The sequence below is a fragment of the Salvelinus sp. IW2-2015 genome, linkage group LG3 (genome assembly GCF_002910315.2).
Source record: "Salvelinus sp. IW2-2015 linkage group LG3, ASM291031v2, whole genome shotgun sequence".
Taxonomy (NCBI): Eukaryota; Metazoa; Chordata; class Actinopteri; order Salmoniformes; family Salmonidae; genus Salvelinus; species Salvelinus sp. IW2-2015.
The window spans coordinates 20,455,746-20,474,942 of NC_036840.1; the positions used below are offsets into that span (position 1 = coordinate 20,455,746).

Genomic DNA, 19,197 nt, shown 5'->3' on the forward strand with positions numbered 1-19,197 from the left:
CATGTAGAGAGAGAGCGAGAAAGGAGGGGAGAGAGGAAGAGCTAGATGGCGAGAAGAGATGTGTCGAGGGAGGGAAGGGAGAATAAAGAATGGAGAGGCAGGGAAAGTGTCTTTGCGTGTCTTTTTTTCTGTAAGTCTTGTCTGCCTGCATTCGTGTGTGTTGTGTGTGTGTGTGTGTGTGTGTGTGTGTGTGTGTGTGTGTGTGTGTGTGTGTGTGTGTGTGTCGTGTACGGTCTGGTATCACTAATATTTCCCTTTCCTCTGGGCCCCATGTGTATGTGTTTGTATATACTTGACTATATCAACACTCTGAAATTGTGTGTGTATATGTTTGACTATGCCAGTATGTGTCTGCGTTCGTGCGTTCACATGTGTGGAGGGTACTTTGGTGTTTATTACGGCTGTGTTTATAGAGGTTGGGCTCTGTTGGCAGATAAAGTCGAATGGATGAAGATACAGGAACATGAAGAATCTGACCTTCATGTTCCTGCTTCTCTTCTCTGTTCTATTAACCGCTTTTTTATTTGTGACATGAAAATCCCATCTTATTCTTTATTCTTTGTTGTAGTTTATAACATTATGAAGCTCAGACAATCATTATAAACTAGGCTTCAACCACACTCCAGATGCCTTTGTAAATGTTAATGGCTGTTTTGGTCCAATTCTTTCCTTTTATCTCCCTCTACCTTGTGTTGTGGGCCAGGGGCCTCTGTTGACCTCACTACAGCATGGACTGGACTCTCTCTCAGCAATATGGACTGCCTGAACTAGTGCAGTACATCTGTTCCATGTTAAAGGCGTCTGTCTCTGTCTGTCTGTTCGTCTGTCTGTCTGTCTGTCTGTCTGTCTGTCTGTGTGACACACGGAGGAGGGGGAGTGTGACAGACACGGAGGGAGGGAGGAGGGTTGTGACAGACACGGAGGGAGGAGGGAGGGAGTAGACAGACACGGAGGAGGGGAGGGAGGAGTGAGACAGACACGGAGGGAGGAGGGAGGGAGTGAGACAGACACGGAGGGAGGAGTGAGTGAGACAGACACGGAGGAGGGAGGAGTTGAGTGAGACAGAACGCGAGGGAGGGAGGAGGAGTGAGAGACACGGGGGGAGGGGAGTGAAGACACGGGAGGGGAGGAGGGAGTGAGAGACACGGAGGGAGGGAGGGAGAGCAGACACGAGGGAGGGAGGGAGGGAGACGCACGGAGGGAGGGAGAGAGACGGACAGGAGGGAGGAGGGAGGGAGACGGACACGGAGGGAGGAGGAGGAGACGGACACGGAGGGAGGAGGGGACGGACACGGGAAGGGGAGGGAGGAGAGAACGGACACGGAGGAGGGAAGGAGGGAGTAGACGAAACACGGAGGGAGGGAGGGATAGAGAGACGAAACGGAGGAGGGAGGAGAGAGGGAGACAGACACGGAGGAGGGAGGGAGGGAGACGCCCGAACGGACGGAGGGAGAGGGAGGAGAGAGACAACGAGGAGGAGGGGAGAGAGAGAGACGGACACGGAGGGAGGGAGATAGACGGACACGGAGGGAGGTGAGGGAGAACACGGAGGAGGGAGGAGACGGACACGGAGGGGAGGAAGGGAGAGACAGGAAGAGGGAGGAGAGGAGAGAGACGGACACGAGGGAGGGAGAGGGAGGAGGGAGAGAGAGAGCGAACACGGAGGGAGAGGAGGGATAGAGGAGACGAACACGGAGGGAGGAGGGAACGAGGGAGACAGACACGGAGTGAGAGAGACAGACACGGAGGGAGGGAGACGGAGACCGGAGGGGAGGGACGGAGGAGGGAGGGAGAGAGACGGACACGGAGGAGGGGAGGAGGGAGAGAGAGAGACGGACACGGAGAAGGCGAGAGAGGGAGAGGGAGGAGACGGACACGGAGGGAGGGAGGAGGGAGAGAGACGGACACGGAGGGAGGAGGGAGGGTGAGAGACGGACCGGAGGGAGGGAGAGAGACGACACGGAGGGAGGGAGGGAGGAGAGAGACGGACACTGAGGGAGGGAGAAGAGGGAGGGAGGGAGAGAGACGGACACGGAGGGAGGGAGGGAGGGAGAGAGACGGACACGGAGGGAGGAGGGAGGGAGAGAGACGGACACGAGGGAGGGAGGAGGGAGGGAGGAGAGACGGACACGGAGGGAGGAGAGAGACGGACCGGAGGGAGAGAGAGACGGACACGGAGGGAGGGAGGGAGAGAGACGGACACGGAGGAGGGAGGGAGAGAACGGACACGGAGGGAGGGAGGAGAGAGACGGACACGGGGGAGGAGAGGGAGAGAGACGGACACGAGGGAGGGAGGGAGGAGAGAGACGGACACGGAGGGAGGGAAGGGAGAGAGACGGACACGGAGAGGGAGGGAGGAGAGAGACGGCACGGAGGGAGGGAGGGAGAGAACGGACACGGGAGGGAGGGAGGAGAGAGACGGACACGGAGGGGAGGGAGGGAGAGAGACGGACACGATGGGAGGAGGGAGAGAGAGAGACGGACACCGAGGGAGGGAGGAGAGAGACGGACACCGAGGGGGAGGGAGAGAGACGGACACGGAGGGAGGAGGAGGAGAGAGACGGAGGGAGGGATGGAGAGAGACGGAGGGAGGAGGGAGAGAGACGGACACGAGGGAGGGAGGGAGAGAGACGGACACGGAGGGAGCTAGGGAGACAGGACACGGAGGGAGCTAGGGAGGAGAGGAGAGAGACAGACACGGAGGGAGGGAGGGAGGGAGAGAGACAGACACGGAGGGAGGGAGGGAGGGAAGAGACAGACACGGAGGAGGGAGGGAGCGAAGAAGACAGACACGGAGGGAGGGAGGGAGGGAGGGAGAGAGACACGGAGGGAGGAGGGAGGGAGGGAGAGAGACAGCACGGAGGGGGGAGGGAGAGAGACAGACACGGAGGGGGAGAGAGACAGACACGGAGGGAGGGAGGAGGAGGGAGAGAGACAGACACGGAGACAGGAGGGAGACAGGGAGAGAGACAGGGAGAGAGCAGGGAGGAGGGAGGAGGGAGAGAGACAGGGAGGGAGGAGGGAGAGAGACAGGGAGGGAGGGAGGGAGAGAGGGGACAGGGCAGGGAGGAGGGACAGGGAGGAGAGAGGGAGGTAGAGAGACAGACACGGAGGGAGGGAGGTAGAGAGACAGACACGGAGGAGGGAGGGAGGTAGAGAGACAGACACGGAGGGAGGTAGAGAGACAGAACGGAGGGAGGAGAAAGACAGGAGGGAGGGAGAGAGACAGACACGGAGGGAGGGAGAGAGACAGACACGAGGGAGGGAGAGAGACCGACACGGAGGGAGGAGAGAGACCGACACGGAGGGAGGAGAGAGACCGACACGGAGGAGGGAGAGAGACCGACACTGAGGGAGGGAGAGAGGACCGACACGGAGGGGGGGAGAGAGACCGAACGGAGGGAGGGAAGAGACCGGCACGGAGGGGAGGGAGAGAGGACCGACACGGGAGGGAGGGAGAGAGACAGACACGGAGGGAGGAGGAGAGAGACAGACACGGAGGGAGAAGAGGACAGACACGAGGAAGGAGAGAGAGAGAACAGACACGGAGGAGGGAGGAGCGAGAGAGACAGCACGGACGGAGGGGAGAGGAGGGAGGGAGAGACAGACACGGAGGGAAGGGAGAGAGAGAGACAGACACGGAGGGAGGGAGAGAGAGACACGACACGGAGGAGGAGAGCAGGAGGACAGACACGGGGGAGGAGCGAGAGAGACAGACAACGGACGGAGGGAGGAGGGAGGGAGGGAGGGAACACGGATGGAGGGAGGAGAGAGAGAGAGAGAGACAGACACGGAGGGAGGGAGAAGAGACAGACACGGAGGGAGGGAGCAGGGAGGGAGGGAGACAGGGAGAGAGACAGGGAGAGAGACAGACACGGAGCGAGAGCAGACGAGAGAGACAGGGAGGGAGGGAGGGAGGAGCAGAGACAGGGAGGGAGGGAGGGAGAGAGACAGGGAGGGACGGAGGAGGAGGGGAGAGAGACAGACACGGAGGGAGGGAGTAGAGAGACAACACGGAGGGAGGGAGGGAGAGAGGTGAGAGACAGACACGGAGGGAGGGAGTAGAGAGACAGACACGGAGGAGGGAGGGAGGAGGTAGAGAGACAGACACGGAGGGAGGGAGGAGGTAGAGAGACAGACACGGAGGGAGGAGGGAGGGAGGAGAGAGGACAGACACGGAGGGAGGGAGGAGGGAGGAGGCAGAGAAAACAGACACGGAGGGAGAAGAGAGAGGAATGCATATGCCTGCGTGGGGCTTTGGCTGCTTTCTCCCATCATTGGGGAGACCCATGTCATAGGCCTGTGTGTGTGTTTTTGAAAGCCTGCAATTGTGTGTGATGTTTTGTGTTTGATGTGTACGGATGCACGCATTGTGTGTGTGTTTCCTAAGGGTGTGTGTGGTGTGTGTGTGTTGTGTGTGTGTGTGGGTGTGTTGTGTGTGTGTGTGTGTGTGTGTGTTGTTGTGTGTGGTGTGTGTGTGTGTGTGTGTGTGTGTGTGTGTGTGTGTGTGGGTGTGTGTGTCGTGTGTGTGTGGATTTGATGCACGCGCGTGTGTGTGTTATGTTTCCTAAGGCGTGTGGTGTGTGTGTGAGCAGATGCGCGTGTGTTTCTTAAGGCGTGTGTGTGTGTGCGTGCTTGCGGATGTGCACGTGTATGTTTCCTAAGGCGGGGTATGTAGGTGTGTGTATGTTTCCTAAGGCGGGGTGTGTAGGTGTGCGTGTGTGTGTGTATGTTTCCTAAGGCGGGGTGTGTGTGTGTGTGCCTCTTGGCTGCTTTCTCCCACTCTTTCTGGGATCGTGGTCCCAGTCAGGGCAGCTTTGTGATGTCTGTATTTATATATTTATTTATATAACCTTTTATTTTTTATCAGGGAGTCATACTGAGACCAAGTTCTTTTTTACAGATGAGACCTGAATTACAGAAATTACAGAAAATACAAAATGCAAGTTCTCAATTGGCCTACAGGCACCAAAACGTCAAATTTCAGAACATTTTGAAGATTGTTCCACAAATAAGGTGCAAAAAAATTGAAACGCTAATTTACCTAACTCAGTAGAGACTAGGGTTACAAAGAGTCTGAAACTTTCCGGGAAATTTCCGGAAATCTTCCATGGGAAGTTGAGCCCGGGAATTTTGCTTAAATTCGTCAAAAAAGTTAGTTTATAACAGTGAACCTTTTTTTGTGGGATACACATCAGGCAATTCTAGGTCTTGTGGCATATTTTGGTTAAACTATCCCCAATTCAATGGAATTGCAACCCTCTGCATGGCTAGTCCATTCTTCCATCAATGTGCAGTGCACTCTTCCATCACATGTACAGCTGATTCTCAAGATCTTACACACTAATGAGATGCTATTGAGCCCACACTACTACACTGTCTAAGCCAAGGACTACATGCTTTCTGGTAAGTTTTGATTACAATACTGGGTGGGGTGAATATATTTTATATGACATATACATTATTTTTTGTTAACTACAGCAAAGTGTGTTTAAATAATTTCTAACTTGTTAACAATTTATGCTAGTTCGTTTTTGCTACCATATGGGCTTACTCGACCCTGCTAACTGAGGAGTGTTAATTCACCTGTTTCCATACATGTTTCATTTTAAAACATTTATCTTACAAAGGAGTTGTTTATTCTAACTGCTTAACTATTTATCTGTACATGGAATTGTATTTGGTTATTTTTTTCACTGCAGCTAATGTAGAAGGAAAAGCTGTGTACATTTGCAAATACTGTGCCAAATCATATGTGAAGAATGCAACAAAGATGCAGAATCATCTGGCCAAGTGCATAAAGTTCCCTCATCACTCACAACAAGCAACCTCTGACAAAAGTCCCTCTACTTTCATTCGAGGTGAAAATTATGAATCCGACACCTTATCAATAGCAACAGCTCATGGTACGCCTGGAATCAAAAGTTTTTTTGACTCAATGGAGGTACGTAGTCTGAGAAATTGTCACACCCTGACCTTAGAGATCCTTTAAATTCTCTATTTGGTAGGTCAGGGTGTGACTAGGGTGGGAAATCTATGTTTATATTTCTTTGTTGGCCGAGTATGGTTCCCAATCAGAGCCAGCTGTCTATCGTTGTCTCTGATTGGGGATCATACTTAGGCAGCCCTTTTTCCCTCCTTCAGTTGTGGGATCTTGTCTTTGTTTGTTGCATGGATTGCACTCCTAAGCTTTTCGTTCGTTGAGTTGTTTTTTGGGTGGAACATTTTAATAAAGAAAATGTACGCCTACCACGCTGCACCTTGGTCTTCATTTAACGACGGACGTAACAGAAATGCTGATGAATGTCTCGCTCGAGCTGTGTATGCAACTGGTTCACCTCTGATGCTCACAGGAAATGTGTATCGGAAGAGATTTCTGAATGTTCTTCGCCCAGCATACACCCCTCCAACCACATATGCTTTATCTACTCATTTGCTGGATGCAGAGTTCAACAGAGTTCAAGTGAAGGTCAAGCAAATCATAGAGAAAGCAGACTGTGTTGCAAACATCTCTGATGGGTGGTCAAATGTTCGTGGGCAAGGAATAATGAACTACATCTCCACCCCTCAACTAGTATTCTACAAGAGCACAGACACGGGACAACAGACACACCGGTCTCTACATTGCAGATGAGCTGAAGGCAGTCATCAATGACCTTGGACCACAGAAGTTATTTGCACTGGTGACAGACAATGCTGCGAACATGAAGGCTGATTGGTATAAAGTGGAGGAGTCCTACCCTCACATCACACCCATTTGGCTGTGCTGCTCATGCATTGAATATGCTCCTCAAGGACATCATGGCACTGAAAACAATGGATACACTATAAGAGAGCCAAGGAAATGGTTAGGTATGTGAAGGGTCATCAAGTTATAGCAGCAATCTACCTCACCAAGCAAAGTGAGAAGAATAAGAGCACCACATTGAAGCTGCCCAGCAACACCCATCGGGGTGGTGTTGTCATCATGTTTGACAGTCTCCTGGAGGGGAAGGAGTCTTTCCAAGAAATGGCCATATCACAGTCTGCCGATATGGACAGCCCAATCAAGAGGATCCTCCTGGATGATGTATTTTGGGAGAGAGTGGTAAGCAGCCTGAAACTCTTGAAACCTATAGCAGTAGTCATTGCACGGATTGAGGGAGACAATGCCATCCTGTCTGATGTTCAGACTCTGCTTGCAGATGAAAGAGAAGAAATCCGTACTGCCCTGCCCACTTCACTGTTGCTCCAAGCAGAGGAAACTGCAGTTCTGAAATACATCAAAAAGCGAGAAGACTTCTGCCTGAAGCCCATACACGCCGCAGCGTACATGTTGGACCCCAAGTATGCTGGCAAGAACATCCTGTCTGGTGCAGAGATCAACAAGGCCTATGGTCATCACTACCATGTCTCGCCACCTTGGCCTGGATGAGGGCAAGGTTCTTGGCAGTCTGGTGAAGTACACTTTCAAACAAGTGCTTTGGGATGGAGATGCAATATGGCAGTCGTGCCAACATATCTCATCAGTCACCTGCTGGAAGGGACTTTGTGGATCTGAGGCTCTGTTGCCTCCATCATCCTCCAAATCCCACCAACATCAGCCGCCTCAGAGCGCAACTGATCCTTGTTTGGGAACACACACACCAAAGCATGCAACAGGCTGACCAATACAAGGGTTGAAAAATTGGTGGCCATCCGGGCAAATTTGAGGCATTTTGAGCCTGACAACAAGCGATCCTCATCAAGGTTGGAAAGTGACAGTGAAGATGAGGCCTCAGAGTCTTATGTTCAAGAGGTGGACATTGAGGAGGTCCAGGGAGAAGACAATGGAAGCCTGAGAGGAAGACAAAGCTTTAGTTTCTAGACTGTCATTGTACAGATAGATGTATGTTGAAAATGTTTCTGGGAGATGCGATGGATCATTCAATATTCACTTTCTTTTGTTGTTCGGTGAAATCATCCCATGTGAAGTGTCAACTCATTTAATTAAAGTTTAATTCGTAAATAAATAGTTTAAAAAAATATATATATTGGAAGGATTTAATCATTTGCAATTATGTTTACTTATAAGGTAAACGGTTTATGGTTCTGTCTCCATATGATATGGTAAATATATCCAATGCAAAAAACATCAACATTTAAATGGTATTAATATGAATTCCCAGATATTCCCGTTAATTCCCATATTTTCCCATTAATTCCCACGGAAAGTTTCCACCTCTGAATTTTTCCCAAAATGTGCAACACTAGGAGAGACCAAAGGAATTTCCAGAGTTAGCCATCCCTAAGACCAGGCGTGGCAACTCGTATGTCTAAAGTTTAGTAAGGATGTTAGGTAGAGTGGGACTTTTTGTAAAAGGGCTTTTATAAATGAAAACCTAGCAATGTATCAACCTACATGACATCAACAAGGGCCAACCAACTTTCTGGTAGAGAATGCAGAGTGATGAGCATAAAAATTGTCGCACGTAACAAAGCGAAATGAGCTGATAAACTGCATCTAACGGCTTTAATGAAGTAGCAGCTGCTTTCATATAGATGATGTCGTCGCCGTCGTCTAGGACCTATAGGAATGTTGACTGAATAATCTGCTTTCTACTATTTATTGAGAGACAGGACCTATTTCTATAGAAGAAGCCCATTTTTATTCTCAGCTTCTTAACTAACTCTTCAATATTCTTTTTAAAAGACAGCTATTCATCTATCCAGATACTTGGAAGCAGGGACATTATCAATATGGACACCATCCACAGTACATATGCATATACAGTTGAAGTCAGAAGTTTACATGCACTTAGGTTGGAGTCATTAAAACTTGTTTTTCAACCACTCCACAAATTTCTTGTTAACAAATTATAGTTTTGGCAAGTCGCTTAGGATATCTACTTTGTGCACGACACAAGTCATTTTTCCAACAATTGTTTACAGACAGATTATTTCACCTCCAGTGTATCAGAAGTTTACATACACTAAGTTGACTGTGCCTTTAAACAGCTTGGAAAATTCCAGAAAATTATTTCATGGCTTTAGAAGCTTCTGATAGGCTAATTGAACAATAATTTGAGTCAATTGTGGGTACCGTGTGGATGTATTTCAAGGCCTACCTTCAAACTCAGTGCCTCTTTGCTTGACATTCATGGGAAAATCTAAAGAAATCAGCCAAGACCTCAGGGGAAAGAATGTAGACCTCACAAGTCTGGTTCAAAAGTGCAAATCAATCACAGAACAACAGCAAAGGAGCCTTGTGAAGATGCTGGAGGAAACGGGTACAAAAGTTTCTGTATCCACAGTAAAACTAGTCCTATATTGACATAACCTGAAAGGCCGCTCGCAAGGAAGAAGTCATTCTCCAAAACCGGCATAAAACAACCAGACTACTGTTTGCAACTGCACATGGGGACAAAGATTGTACTTTTTGGAGAAATGTCCTCTGGTCTGATGAACACAAAATAGAACTGTTTGGCCATAATGACCATTGTTTATGTTTGGAGGAAAAAGGGGAGGCTGCAAGCCGAAGAAACACCATCCCAACCGTGAAGCACGGGTGGCAGCATCATGTGTGGGGGGCTTTTGCTGCAGGAGGACTGGTGCACTCACGCAATAATAGATGGCATCATGAGGAGGAAAAATTATGTGGATATTTTAAAGCAACATCTCAAGAACATCAGTCCAGGAATTAAAGCCTTGGTCGCAAATGGGTCTTCCAAATGGAACAATGACCCCAAGCATACTTCCAAAGTTTGTGCAAAATGGCTTAAGGACACAAAGTCAAGGTATTGGGAGTTGGCCATCACAAAGCCCTCGACCTCATTCCATAGAAAATTGTGGCAGAACTGAAAAAGCGTGTGCGAGCAAGGAGGCCTACAAACCTGACTCAGTTACACCAGCTCTGTCAGGAGGAATGGGCCAAAATTCCTCAACTTATCTCTGTGCGGAATAGGCTTGTGGAAGGCTACCCGAAACGTTTGACCCAAGTTAACACAATTTAAAGGCAATGCTACCAAATCTAATTGAGTGTAATGTAAAACTTCTGACCCACTGGGAATGTGATGAAAGAATTAAAAGCTGAAATTAATCATCTCTCTACTATTATATTCTGACATTTCACATTCCTTAAAATAAAGTGGTGGATCCTTTGGCTAAGGTGTAATGTAAACTTCCGACTTCAACTGTACATGTGTATCTTTATCATTTCTGGGCCTTTTCCGTTCCCATGACACAGGTGCAAGCCCCATCTGGCTGCCATGGCACTAAATAGAATCCATGGGGGGGGGGGGGGGGGGGGGGGGGGGGGGGGGGGGGGGGGGGGGCGAGTCTTGTAACACACACATACAAGCGAGTACACACATACACACACACACACACACACACACACAAAAGTGGATTAACAGCTAAATGAGAGTATAGGCAGTTCTGACTCGTCGTCGATCAGTAACCTTTCACTGTGTGCGTGTGCGTTGGCCGTGCGTCGCCCTGGGCTGGTTAGATAAGATGCAGTATTAATAAGGTCTGTTCATTAGACCAGGCAGGCTGAGACACTGTCTACATCCTAAATAGCATCCTATTCCTTATATTGTGCACTACTTTTGATCAGGGCCAATAGGCCTCTGGTCAAAAGTAGTGCACTATGAAGAGAATAGGGTGCCATTTGGGATGCACATAAGGCACTACACTAATAGGCCTTAAATCTGTAATTAGCTCTGGAGAGAGAGGGAGAGTTCAGGGAGAGGGAACGGAAGAAAGAGGGGGGAAATAGCTATCAGGGGGAGAGCGAGAGCAGTAAAATGGGGAGAAAGACAAGAATTTATGGAGCAAGCCAAAGATGAAGAGAGGGAGGGAGAGCGAGGGCCGTGAGTGTACTGTATTTGTGCGTGTGCTGCTATGTAGTCCAACAAAGCGGCTAGCATTCACATCAGTTGGGGAGTGAAAAGTAAGCCACGCATTGACCTGTGTCTCCCCAACACACACACAGACTGTGTGCTTTCTTTTTTTTCTTTCTCTCTTTCTTTCTTAATTACTTTCTATCTTTCTTTCTTTCTCCCTCTCAATCACTCCTTCTCGCTGGCTTCATTCACACGTTCTCTATTCCTCACTCACTTGTTGTTTTCTTCCGTCCCTGTCCCTCAGATAATCTTGCCCATGGCCTCTGGATGATCTCCCTCATCAATTGTTCATTTGTCTCCTTTCCTTCTTTTTCTTCCCTCTATTTCTCTCTTTTTATTCACTGGTTGAAAGTGGGATGAGGAGTGTAAGTGTGTGTGTGTGTGCCTGCACATGCTGTTGTGTGTGTCTTCCTGAGCTCTGACCTTCATTTTAGTGATGTTTTCCATCCCTCATCTATCCATCTTTCCATCCCTTCCTCCATCCTCTATCCATCCCTTCCTCTATCCATCCCTTCCTCTATCCATCCCTTCGTCCATCCTTTATCCATCCCTTCGTCCATCCTTTATCCATCCCTTCGTCCATCCTCTATCCATCCCTTCCTCCATCCTCTATCCATCCCTTCTCTATCCATCCGCTTCCCTCATCCTCTTGTCCCATCCCTTCCTCTGTCCATTCCCTTCCTCTGTCCCATCCCTTCCTTGTCCATCCTTTCCTCTGTCCATCCTTCTCCATCCTCTATCCATCCCTTCCTCCATCCCTATCATCCTTCCTCTGTCATCCCTTCCTCATCCTCTGTCTCCTTCCTCTAATTCCATCCCTTCGTCCATCCTCTATCCATCCCTCCCTCTATCCATCCATCATCCCTTCCTCCTTCCTCTATCCATCCATCATCCCTTCCTCCCTCCTCTATCCATCCATCATCCCTTCCTCCCTCCTCTATCCATCCATTATCCCTTCCTCCATCCCACACTTTCCTTTGATCCATCTCTTCTAGTTGCTGACTCAACCACATATTATGATGTTTAGACAGACCTTCAAACACCTGTAGCTCATTCTCTCTCTCTATCCCTCCTTCCTTCCTTCTTTTGCTCTCTCTCTTGCTTTCTCTCTCTCTCTCTCCCTCTCACTCTCTCTCTCTCTCCAACTCTCTTCCCCTCTTCTCTCTCTGACTGTGTTCCACCTCCTTTTACCTCGTGCTTTCTCACTCACGCTCTGTTCTCCCCGTCTCCCTCCCTCCCCACCCTCTCTCTCTTTCCCTTCTCCCCCCTCTCAACTCTCTTCCCCTCTTCACTCTGCATTTGTCTCTATCATTATGATCAATCATCTTTTCATATTGTAATAAACCATTGTTCATCACTGTCGTGTCTGTTAACGTGTGACTCCCCAAGCTTCACAACACACCACCACAGAAACATACCATTTTATTTCTCTCACATTATCTTCCCTTACATTTACTAAAGAAACGGAGGGGAAAGAGTCATTCATTCATTGTCCCTCTTTGCGTCTCCTTTGTCCCCTTCTCTCGCTCCACTCCCTCTTGTCTGCCTGTCTCCCCCTCTTTTGCGGCCCCTGCTGTTGTCTCTCGCACTCTCTCTCTTTCTCTACTCTCTCTCTCTGTTTTCTCATCTCTTGCGGTGCAGCCGAGATACAGAGCTTAACGATTTATGATAGTCTGGAGCGCACTCATTGTCACCCCATCAACATCAGACACAGGACGCTTTGGCTTATGGCCACTGAACAACAGCCTCTCTGACTTGGGGGAGCTAGGTCTCTCACATTCAACTTAGTAGACGTACCAAAGACAGTGCAGTTTGACGACAGGCAGAAACTGCTTCTCCAATAGAAATCGTGCTCGTAGGCGATGTCGTGGCGACGTAGGCTAGCTAAGCTCATGCGCAGAAACACGTCAATCGGGTCGAACGGTTGTCTCGCGGGCCGAACTGCGCTCGTGCAGGCCGTTCAAATCGAAGGCGCTCCTTCGATATGAAGTTGTTTTTGAAGAAAATGAGAACTTGTCAGTTCGTATTTTTTCACGAGGTTGGAGTAAAAACATGTTCAGCTACTTAAGACATTGGCTCGAATATAGGCTGTGCCTTTAGAGTTTAAAAAAATGTATTAACAACTAAGGAAGTATTTTTCACATATCTCACTGACTTCACAAACCCTGGCCTGGTGTCACGTTCCTGACCTGTTTTCTGTTGTTTTTGTATTTGTTTAGTATGGTCAGGGCGTGAGTTGGGGTGGGCAGTCTATGTTATTTGTTTCTTGTTTAGGTTCATGGTTAATTAGCCTTATATGGTTCTCAATCAGGGGCAGGTGTTTGACGTTTCCTCTGATTGAGAACCATATTAAGGTAGGCTGTTCTCACTGTTTGTTTGTGGGTGATTGTCTTCCGTGTCAGTGTTTGTACCACACGGGACTTTCGTTTGTCTAGTCTGTTCCTGTTCGTGCGTTCTTCGTTTTATGTAAGTTCTCATGTTCAGGTCGGTCTACGTCGTTTTTGTTATTTTGTCATTTATTCAAGTGTGTTTCGTCTTGTCTAAATAAATTCATCATGTATTCATCACCCGCTGCATTTTGGTCCGATCCTTGCTCCTCCTCGTCCGAGGAGGAGAACGACTTAGACGCCCGTGATACCTGGTCTGTTTTGCAAGCGTTCCTGGAAGTCTCATAGCAAAGAGTGTAAAAATGGACCCGATGCCTCTCTGCTTGGCCCTCAACATTAATGCGAGAGATTTGGGGGTAAAAGGCTAGTGTCCTGTCCAGGGAGTGTACTTGTACATTAAGCTGCCGTACACTACAGAAACAGGCTCCATCTTGCACAAGCCATTCTAGAGTAGGCCCACTGCATTGTCTCACTGCTTGTGGTTTACGTTCATGCAACTGTCTTTCGATGTCGTGTTCATTACAGATACAGAACAGTCTACTTTGAGCGGGAATATCGCTATATAGTTATAAAAATTGGAATCTTTGGTGACTAATTCTGTTTCGCTCTCTGTCTCTCTCTCTCTCTCTTTCTTTCTTTTCAGAGTCTTCAAGAAGTCCAGTCCCAACTGCAAGGTAGGTCACAACTCCCCCTTGTGTGCCTGCTTGCTAGTGCATGTGCATACTTGTGTGTCTTTGCGTGTGTGTGTGTGTGTGTGTGTGTGTGTGTGTGTGTGTCAGACAGAAGGTAAGGCGGGTTCCTCCTCTTTCCCTGTGGAGTATATTTCTCCCTGTAGACTTCCTCTCTTCTTTTCTCTTCCCTCATTCTCTGCTCGTCCCTTCTCCTGGATTACGCTCGTAGCTCGTCTCTCTCTCTCTCTCTCTCTTTACAACAGTAGATTATCTATCTGATTTATCTGTTTTTATGTCTAAAGACTTAGGTGATCTTTCCTCTCTGCTGTAACTATAGATTTTTCCTACGGGCCTATACTTTTGCCTCTGTAGACTTTTCCTACACACAGTGCCTTTTATTGATTTCTCTTATTTCATTTTCTGTATCATCTTTGCTCCCTTTCCCCTCTCTGTTGTTATCTATCTTTCTTTCTCTCTCTCCCTCCCTCTCTCTCTCTCTCTCTCTCTCTTTCTCTTTCTCTTTCTCTTTTCTCTGTGTCTCCATGATGGAGGGATCAGTGTGTGTAGATGACGTGTTTTGTGATCTGACCCCACAAGGGAAGATAGTATACAGGAAGGGAGTGGAGAGACTAGGGGTCAGTGTGTGCGTGTGTGTGTGTGTTTCACCTGTATGGTCTAATTTAAAGAGTAATGTTGACGTACGCCATGTTTTTCTTTCCATTTCCACATACTGTTCCCGATTTTACCCACCCTCTGTTTCCATCCTTCTCTCTCGCCTTCTTTCTCTCATTTTGTCTATTTTGTTATCTCTACCCTTCTGTCCCTTTCTCTTTCTCTCTCTCTGTCTCTCTCTCTCTGTGCCTCTCTCTCTGTAACTATATGTCTCTCTCTCGCCTTCTCTCTCTCTCTCTAGCTCACTGTATATCTGGGAAAGAGAGACTTTGTGGATCACCTAGACCATGTAGATCCAGTGGGTGAGTAGTAACACACACACAGTAACGTTGGATCGCCTACACCACGGCTTTTCCACTCTGGGGTGCAGGGGACATGGGCTACCCCTATTTGTGATGCAACGTCTAATAGACACACACACACACACACACCCACACACACTATTGTTGATTTAATGTTGTCGGAAAATCACATCAACCCCCTGGCGTCTCGCTCGGGGTTGCTATGACGACAGCACCTCACATTAGGGAAACACCCTCACCATGGGGTGGGTGGGTGTGTGTGTGTGTGTGTGTGACGATGGGAGTAACCCTAGTGAGGTAGTGTTTTGATTATTTCACATTGACTTATACACACAGGACTACGATATCAGAACAGCCAAATATTTTTTCTATGACGCACACACACCGGGGCTACTTATGGAACTATACATCTACGATACGCCAGAGAAGTATCAGGTCATTCTCGCCTGTTTTGAAATCCATACGTTGCTTTCTATAAGACGTTATAAATGCTCATACGCGCTCATGACAAGTCTAATAATATGCATTATAACTGTCGGCTTTAAAAAGTAAGGGGTTACCGTAACTATCCATGTATAAGTAACGTTGGTGCTTTATAACTTGTCATAAGCATGTCTGAGCCTTTATATTGTCTTATAACAAGGCTTATACTATGTTATGTTTCTATATGAATAACCGTAGCTTTCATCAGAGGGCTCCACTTACATGTCGAATCTGGAATAGCACTTTAACCCTTACTTTGTTGTCCGATATTTGTGTGTACTCTGTATTTGTGTGTACTCTGTATTTGTGTGTACTCTGTATTTGTGTGTACTCTGTATTTGTGTGTACTCTGTATTTTTGTGTACTCTGTATTTTTGTGTACTCTGTATTTGTGTGTACAATGCAGGTTCAGTAGTGTGTGCGTGTGTATGAGCATGCGCAACGGACTATTACTCTCAATCTCAGTAACCAAATACTGTGCGGCTTGGGTAACAGAAACACTCATACGTAATATGATCTCTGTGTGTGTGTGTGTGTGTGTTGTTTTTCACTGTGTGTGTGTGTGTTGTTTTTCACAGTGTGTTGTTTTTCAGTGTGTTGTTTTTCACAGAGTGTGTGTGTGTTTTTCACAGAGTGTGTGTGTGTGTTTTTCACAGAGTGTGTGTGTGTGTTTTTCACTGTGTGTGTGTGTGTGTTGTTTGTTGTTTTTCACAGTGTGTTGTTTTTCAGTGTGGTTGTTTTTCACAGAGTGTGTGTGTATTTTTCACAGAGTGTGTGTGTGGTGTTTTTCAAAGAGTGTGTGTGTTGTTTTTCACAGTGGTTGTTTTTTCACTCTGTTGTGTGGTTTTTCACAGTGTGTGTGTGTGTGTGGTTTTCAGTGTGTGTGTGTGTGTGGTTTTCCAGTGTGTGTGTGTGTGTGTTTTTCAGTGTGTGGTGGTTTTTCACAGTGGTGGTGGGTTTTCAGTGTGTGGTGAGTGTGTGTGGTTTTTCAGTGTGGTGTGAGTGTGTGTGGTATTTTCAGTTGTTGTGTGTGTGTGTGGTTTTTCAGTTTGTGTGTGTGTGGTTTTTCAGTGTGGTGTGTGGTGTGGTTTTTCAGTGTGTGGTGTGTGGTTTTTCAGTGTGTGTGTGTGTGGTTTTTCAGTGTGGTGTGTGTGTGTTTTTCAGTGTGTGTGTGTTGGTTTTTCAGTGTGTGGTGGTTTTCAGTGTGTTGTGTGTGTGGTTTTTCAAGTGTGTGTGTGTGTGGTTTTTCAGTGTGTGTGTGTGTTTTGTTCAGTCAGTGGTGTTGTGTTTTTTTTTTTCAGTGTGCTTGTTTTTCACAGAGTGTGTGTGTGTTTTTCAGAGTGTGTGTGTTCGTTTTTCAGTGTGTGGGTTTTCCAGCAGTGTTGTTTTTCACTCGTGTGTGGTTTTCAGTGTGTGTGTGAGTGGTGTGGTTTTTCAGTGTGTTGTTTTTTCACAGAGTGTGTGTGTGTGTTTTTCACAGAGTGTGTGTGTGTTTTTCACAGTGTGGGTTTTCACAGTGTGTTGTTTTTCACTTCTGTGTGTGTGGTTTTTTCAGTGTGTGTGTGGTTTTTCCAGTGTGTGTGTGGTATTTTCAGTGTGTGTGTGTGTGGTTTTTCAGTGTGTGTTGTGTGTGTGTGTGGGTTTTTCAGTGTGTGTGTGTGTGTGTGTGTGGTTTTTTTCAGTGTGTGTGTGTGTGTGTGGTTTTTCAGTGTGTGTGTGTGTGTTGGTTTCTGTTGTGTGTGTGTGTTTTCAGTGTGTGTGTGTGGTTTTTCAGTGTGTGTGTGTGGTTTTCAGTGTGTGTGTGCTGTGTGGTTGGTTTTTCAGTGTGTGTGTGTGTGTGTGTTTTCTGTGTGTGGTGGTTTTTCTGTGTGTGTGTAGTTTTTTCTGTGTGGTGTGTGGTTTTTTCTGTGTGTGTGTGTTTTTCAGTGTGTGTGGTTTTTCAGTGTGTGTGGTGTGGTTTTTCAGTGTGTGTGTGTGGGGAGTTTTCAGTGCGTGTGTGTGTGTGTGGTTTTTCTGTGTGTGTGTGGTTTTTCAGTGTGTGTGTTGTGGTTTTTTCAGTGTGTGTGTGTGGTTTTCAGTGTGTGTGTGTGGTTTTTCAGTGTGTGTGTGTGTGTGTGGTTTTCAGTGTGTGTGTGGTGTGTGTTGGTTTTCAGTGTGTGTGTGGTGGTTTTTCCAGTGTGTGGGGTTTTTCAGTGCGTGTGTGTGTGTGTGTGTGGTTTTTTCAGTGCGTGTGTGGGGGGGTTTTCAGTGCGTGTGTGTGTTTTCACTGTGTGTGTGTGTGGTTGTTTTTCACAGTGTGTTGTTTTTCAGTGTGTTGTTTTTCACAGAGTGTGTGTGTGTTTTTCACAGAGTGTGTGTGTTTTTCAGTGTGTGTTGTTTTTCACAGTGTGTGGGTTTTCACAGTGTTGTTTTTCACTCTGTGTGTGTGGTTTTCACTCTGTGTGTGTGGTTTTCAGTGTGTGTGTGTGTGTGTTTTTCAGTGTGTGTGTGTGTGTGGTTTTTAGTGTGTGTGTGTGTGTGGTTTTTCAGTGTGGTGTGTGTGGTTTTTTCAGTTGTGTGTGTGTGGTTTTCAGTGTGTGTGTGTGGTTTTTCAGTGTGGGTGTGTGGTTTTTCAGTGTGTTGTGGTGTGGTTTTTCAGTGTGTGTGTGTGTGTGGTTTTTCAGTGTGTGTGTGGTTTTTCAGTGTGTGTGTGTGTGTGTGTGGTTTTTCTGTGTGTGTGTGTTGTGGTTTTCTGTGTGTGTGTGTGTGTGGTTTTTCTGTGTGTGTGTGTGTGTTTGTGTGTGTTTTTTCTGTGTGTTTTTCAGTGTGGTGTGTGGTTTCTAGTGGTGTGTGTGTGGTTTTTCAGTGTGTGTGTGTGGTTTTCAGTGTGTGTGTGGTGGTTTTTCAGTGTGTGTGTGTGTGTGGTTTTTTTCAGTGTGTGTGTGTGGTTTTTTCTGTGTGTGTGTGTGTGTGTGGTTTTTTCAGTGTGTGTGTGTGTTTTTTCAGTGTGTGTGTGGGGGAGTTTTCAGTGCGCTGTGTGTGTGTGTGTGTGGTGTGTGGTGTTTTCACAGTGTGGTGTGTGTGTTTTTAGTTGTGTTGTTGTTTTTCTCAGTGTGTGTGTGTGTGGTGTGTGTGTGTGTTGTTTTCAGTGTGTGTGTGGTTTTCAGTGTGTGTGTTTTTCACAGTGTGTGTTGTTTTTCTACAGATGGAGTGCTACTAATAGACCCAGAGTACCTAAAAGACCGTAAAGGTAAGTGTGTGTGTTTGTGTGTGCGAGCGAGCACGCGCGTGTGTGAATAATTTTTTTGATAAAGTATTCACAATTTCACATCCTTTATTTCTCCTCTCGTGTTCCCGTCTTCCCTCTCTCTCCTTTCCTACGACTCTTCTCCTCCCTCCTCTCCTTCTCCTCTCCCTCCTCCTCCTCCAGTCTTGTGACTCTGACCTGTGCGTTCCGGTATGGCCGTGAGGACCTGGACGTTCTGGGTTTGTCCTTCAGGAAAGACCTCTACATCTCCACCTTCCAGGCCTTCCCCGCCGTCACCACAGAGGAGGAGCGAAACCACTCAGCCACCTGCAGGAGAGACTGCTGAAGAAGCTGGGCCAGCACGCACACCCATTCAACTTCACCGTGAGTTTCTGTAGACTGGCCCGCTGCGCAGGAAACACACCAGTTTAATCGACTTGTTGAGCGGCTCTTAGCTCGCGTTCAATTCTGTGGTTGTGCTTTCTGTCTCCGGTGTCTGTGTGCCTGTTTGTGTTGAGCAGTTGTGTATTAATTCTGTGGTGGGACTGCCAATATCTCTCTTTCAGATCCCTCAGAACCTGCCCTGCTCAG

The 19,197-nt window shown here is 47.5% G+C and overlaps 1 protein-coding gene across 1 annotated transcript in view; it reads left to right on the plus strand.

Annotated features, from left to right (window-relative positions):
• The window catches only part of arrb2b (arrestin, beta 2b), a 65,765-nt gene that overhangs the window by 33,030 nt on the left and 13,538 nt on the right, over nucleotides 1–19,197 (plus strand). The window contains 3 exon segments of the mRNA XM_070435107.1: nucleotides 13,896–13,926; nucleotides 14,837–14,897; nucleotides 18,565–18,609. Of these exon segments, the coding sequence (XP_070291208.1) occupies nucleotides 13,896–13,926; nucleotides 14,837–14,897; nucleotides 18,565–18,609 (137 nt within the window).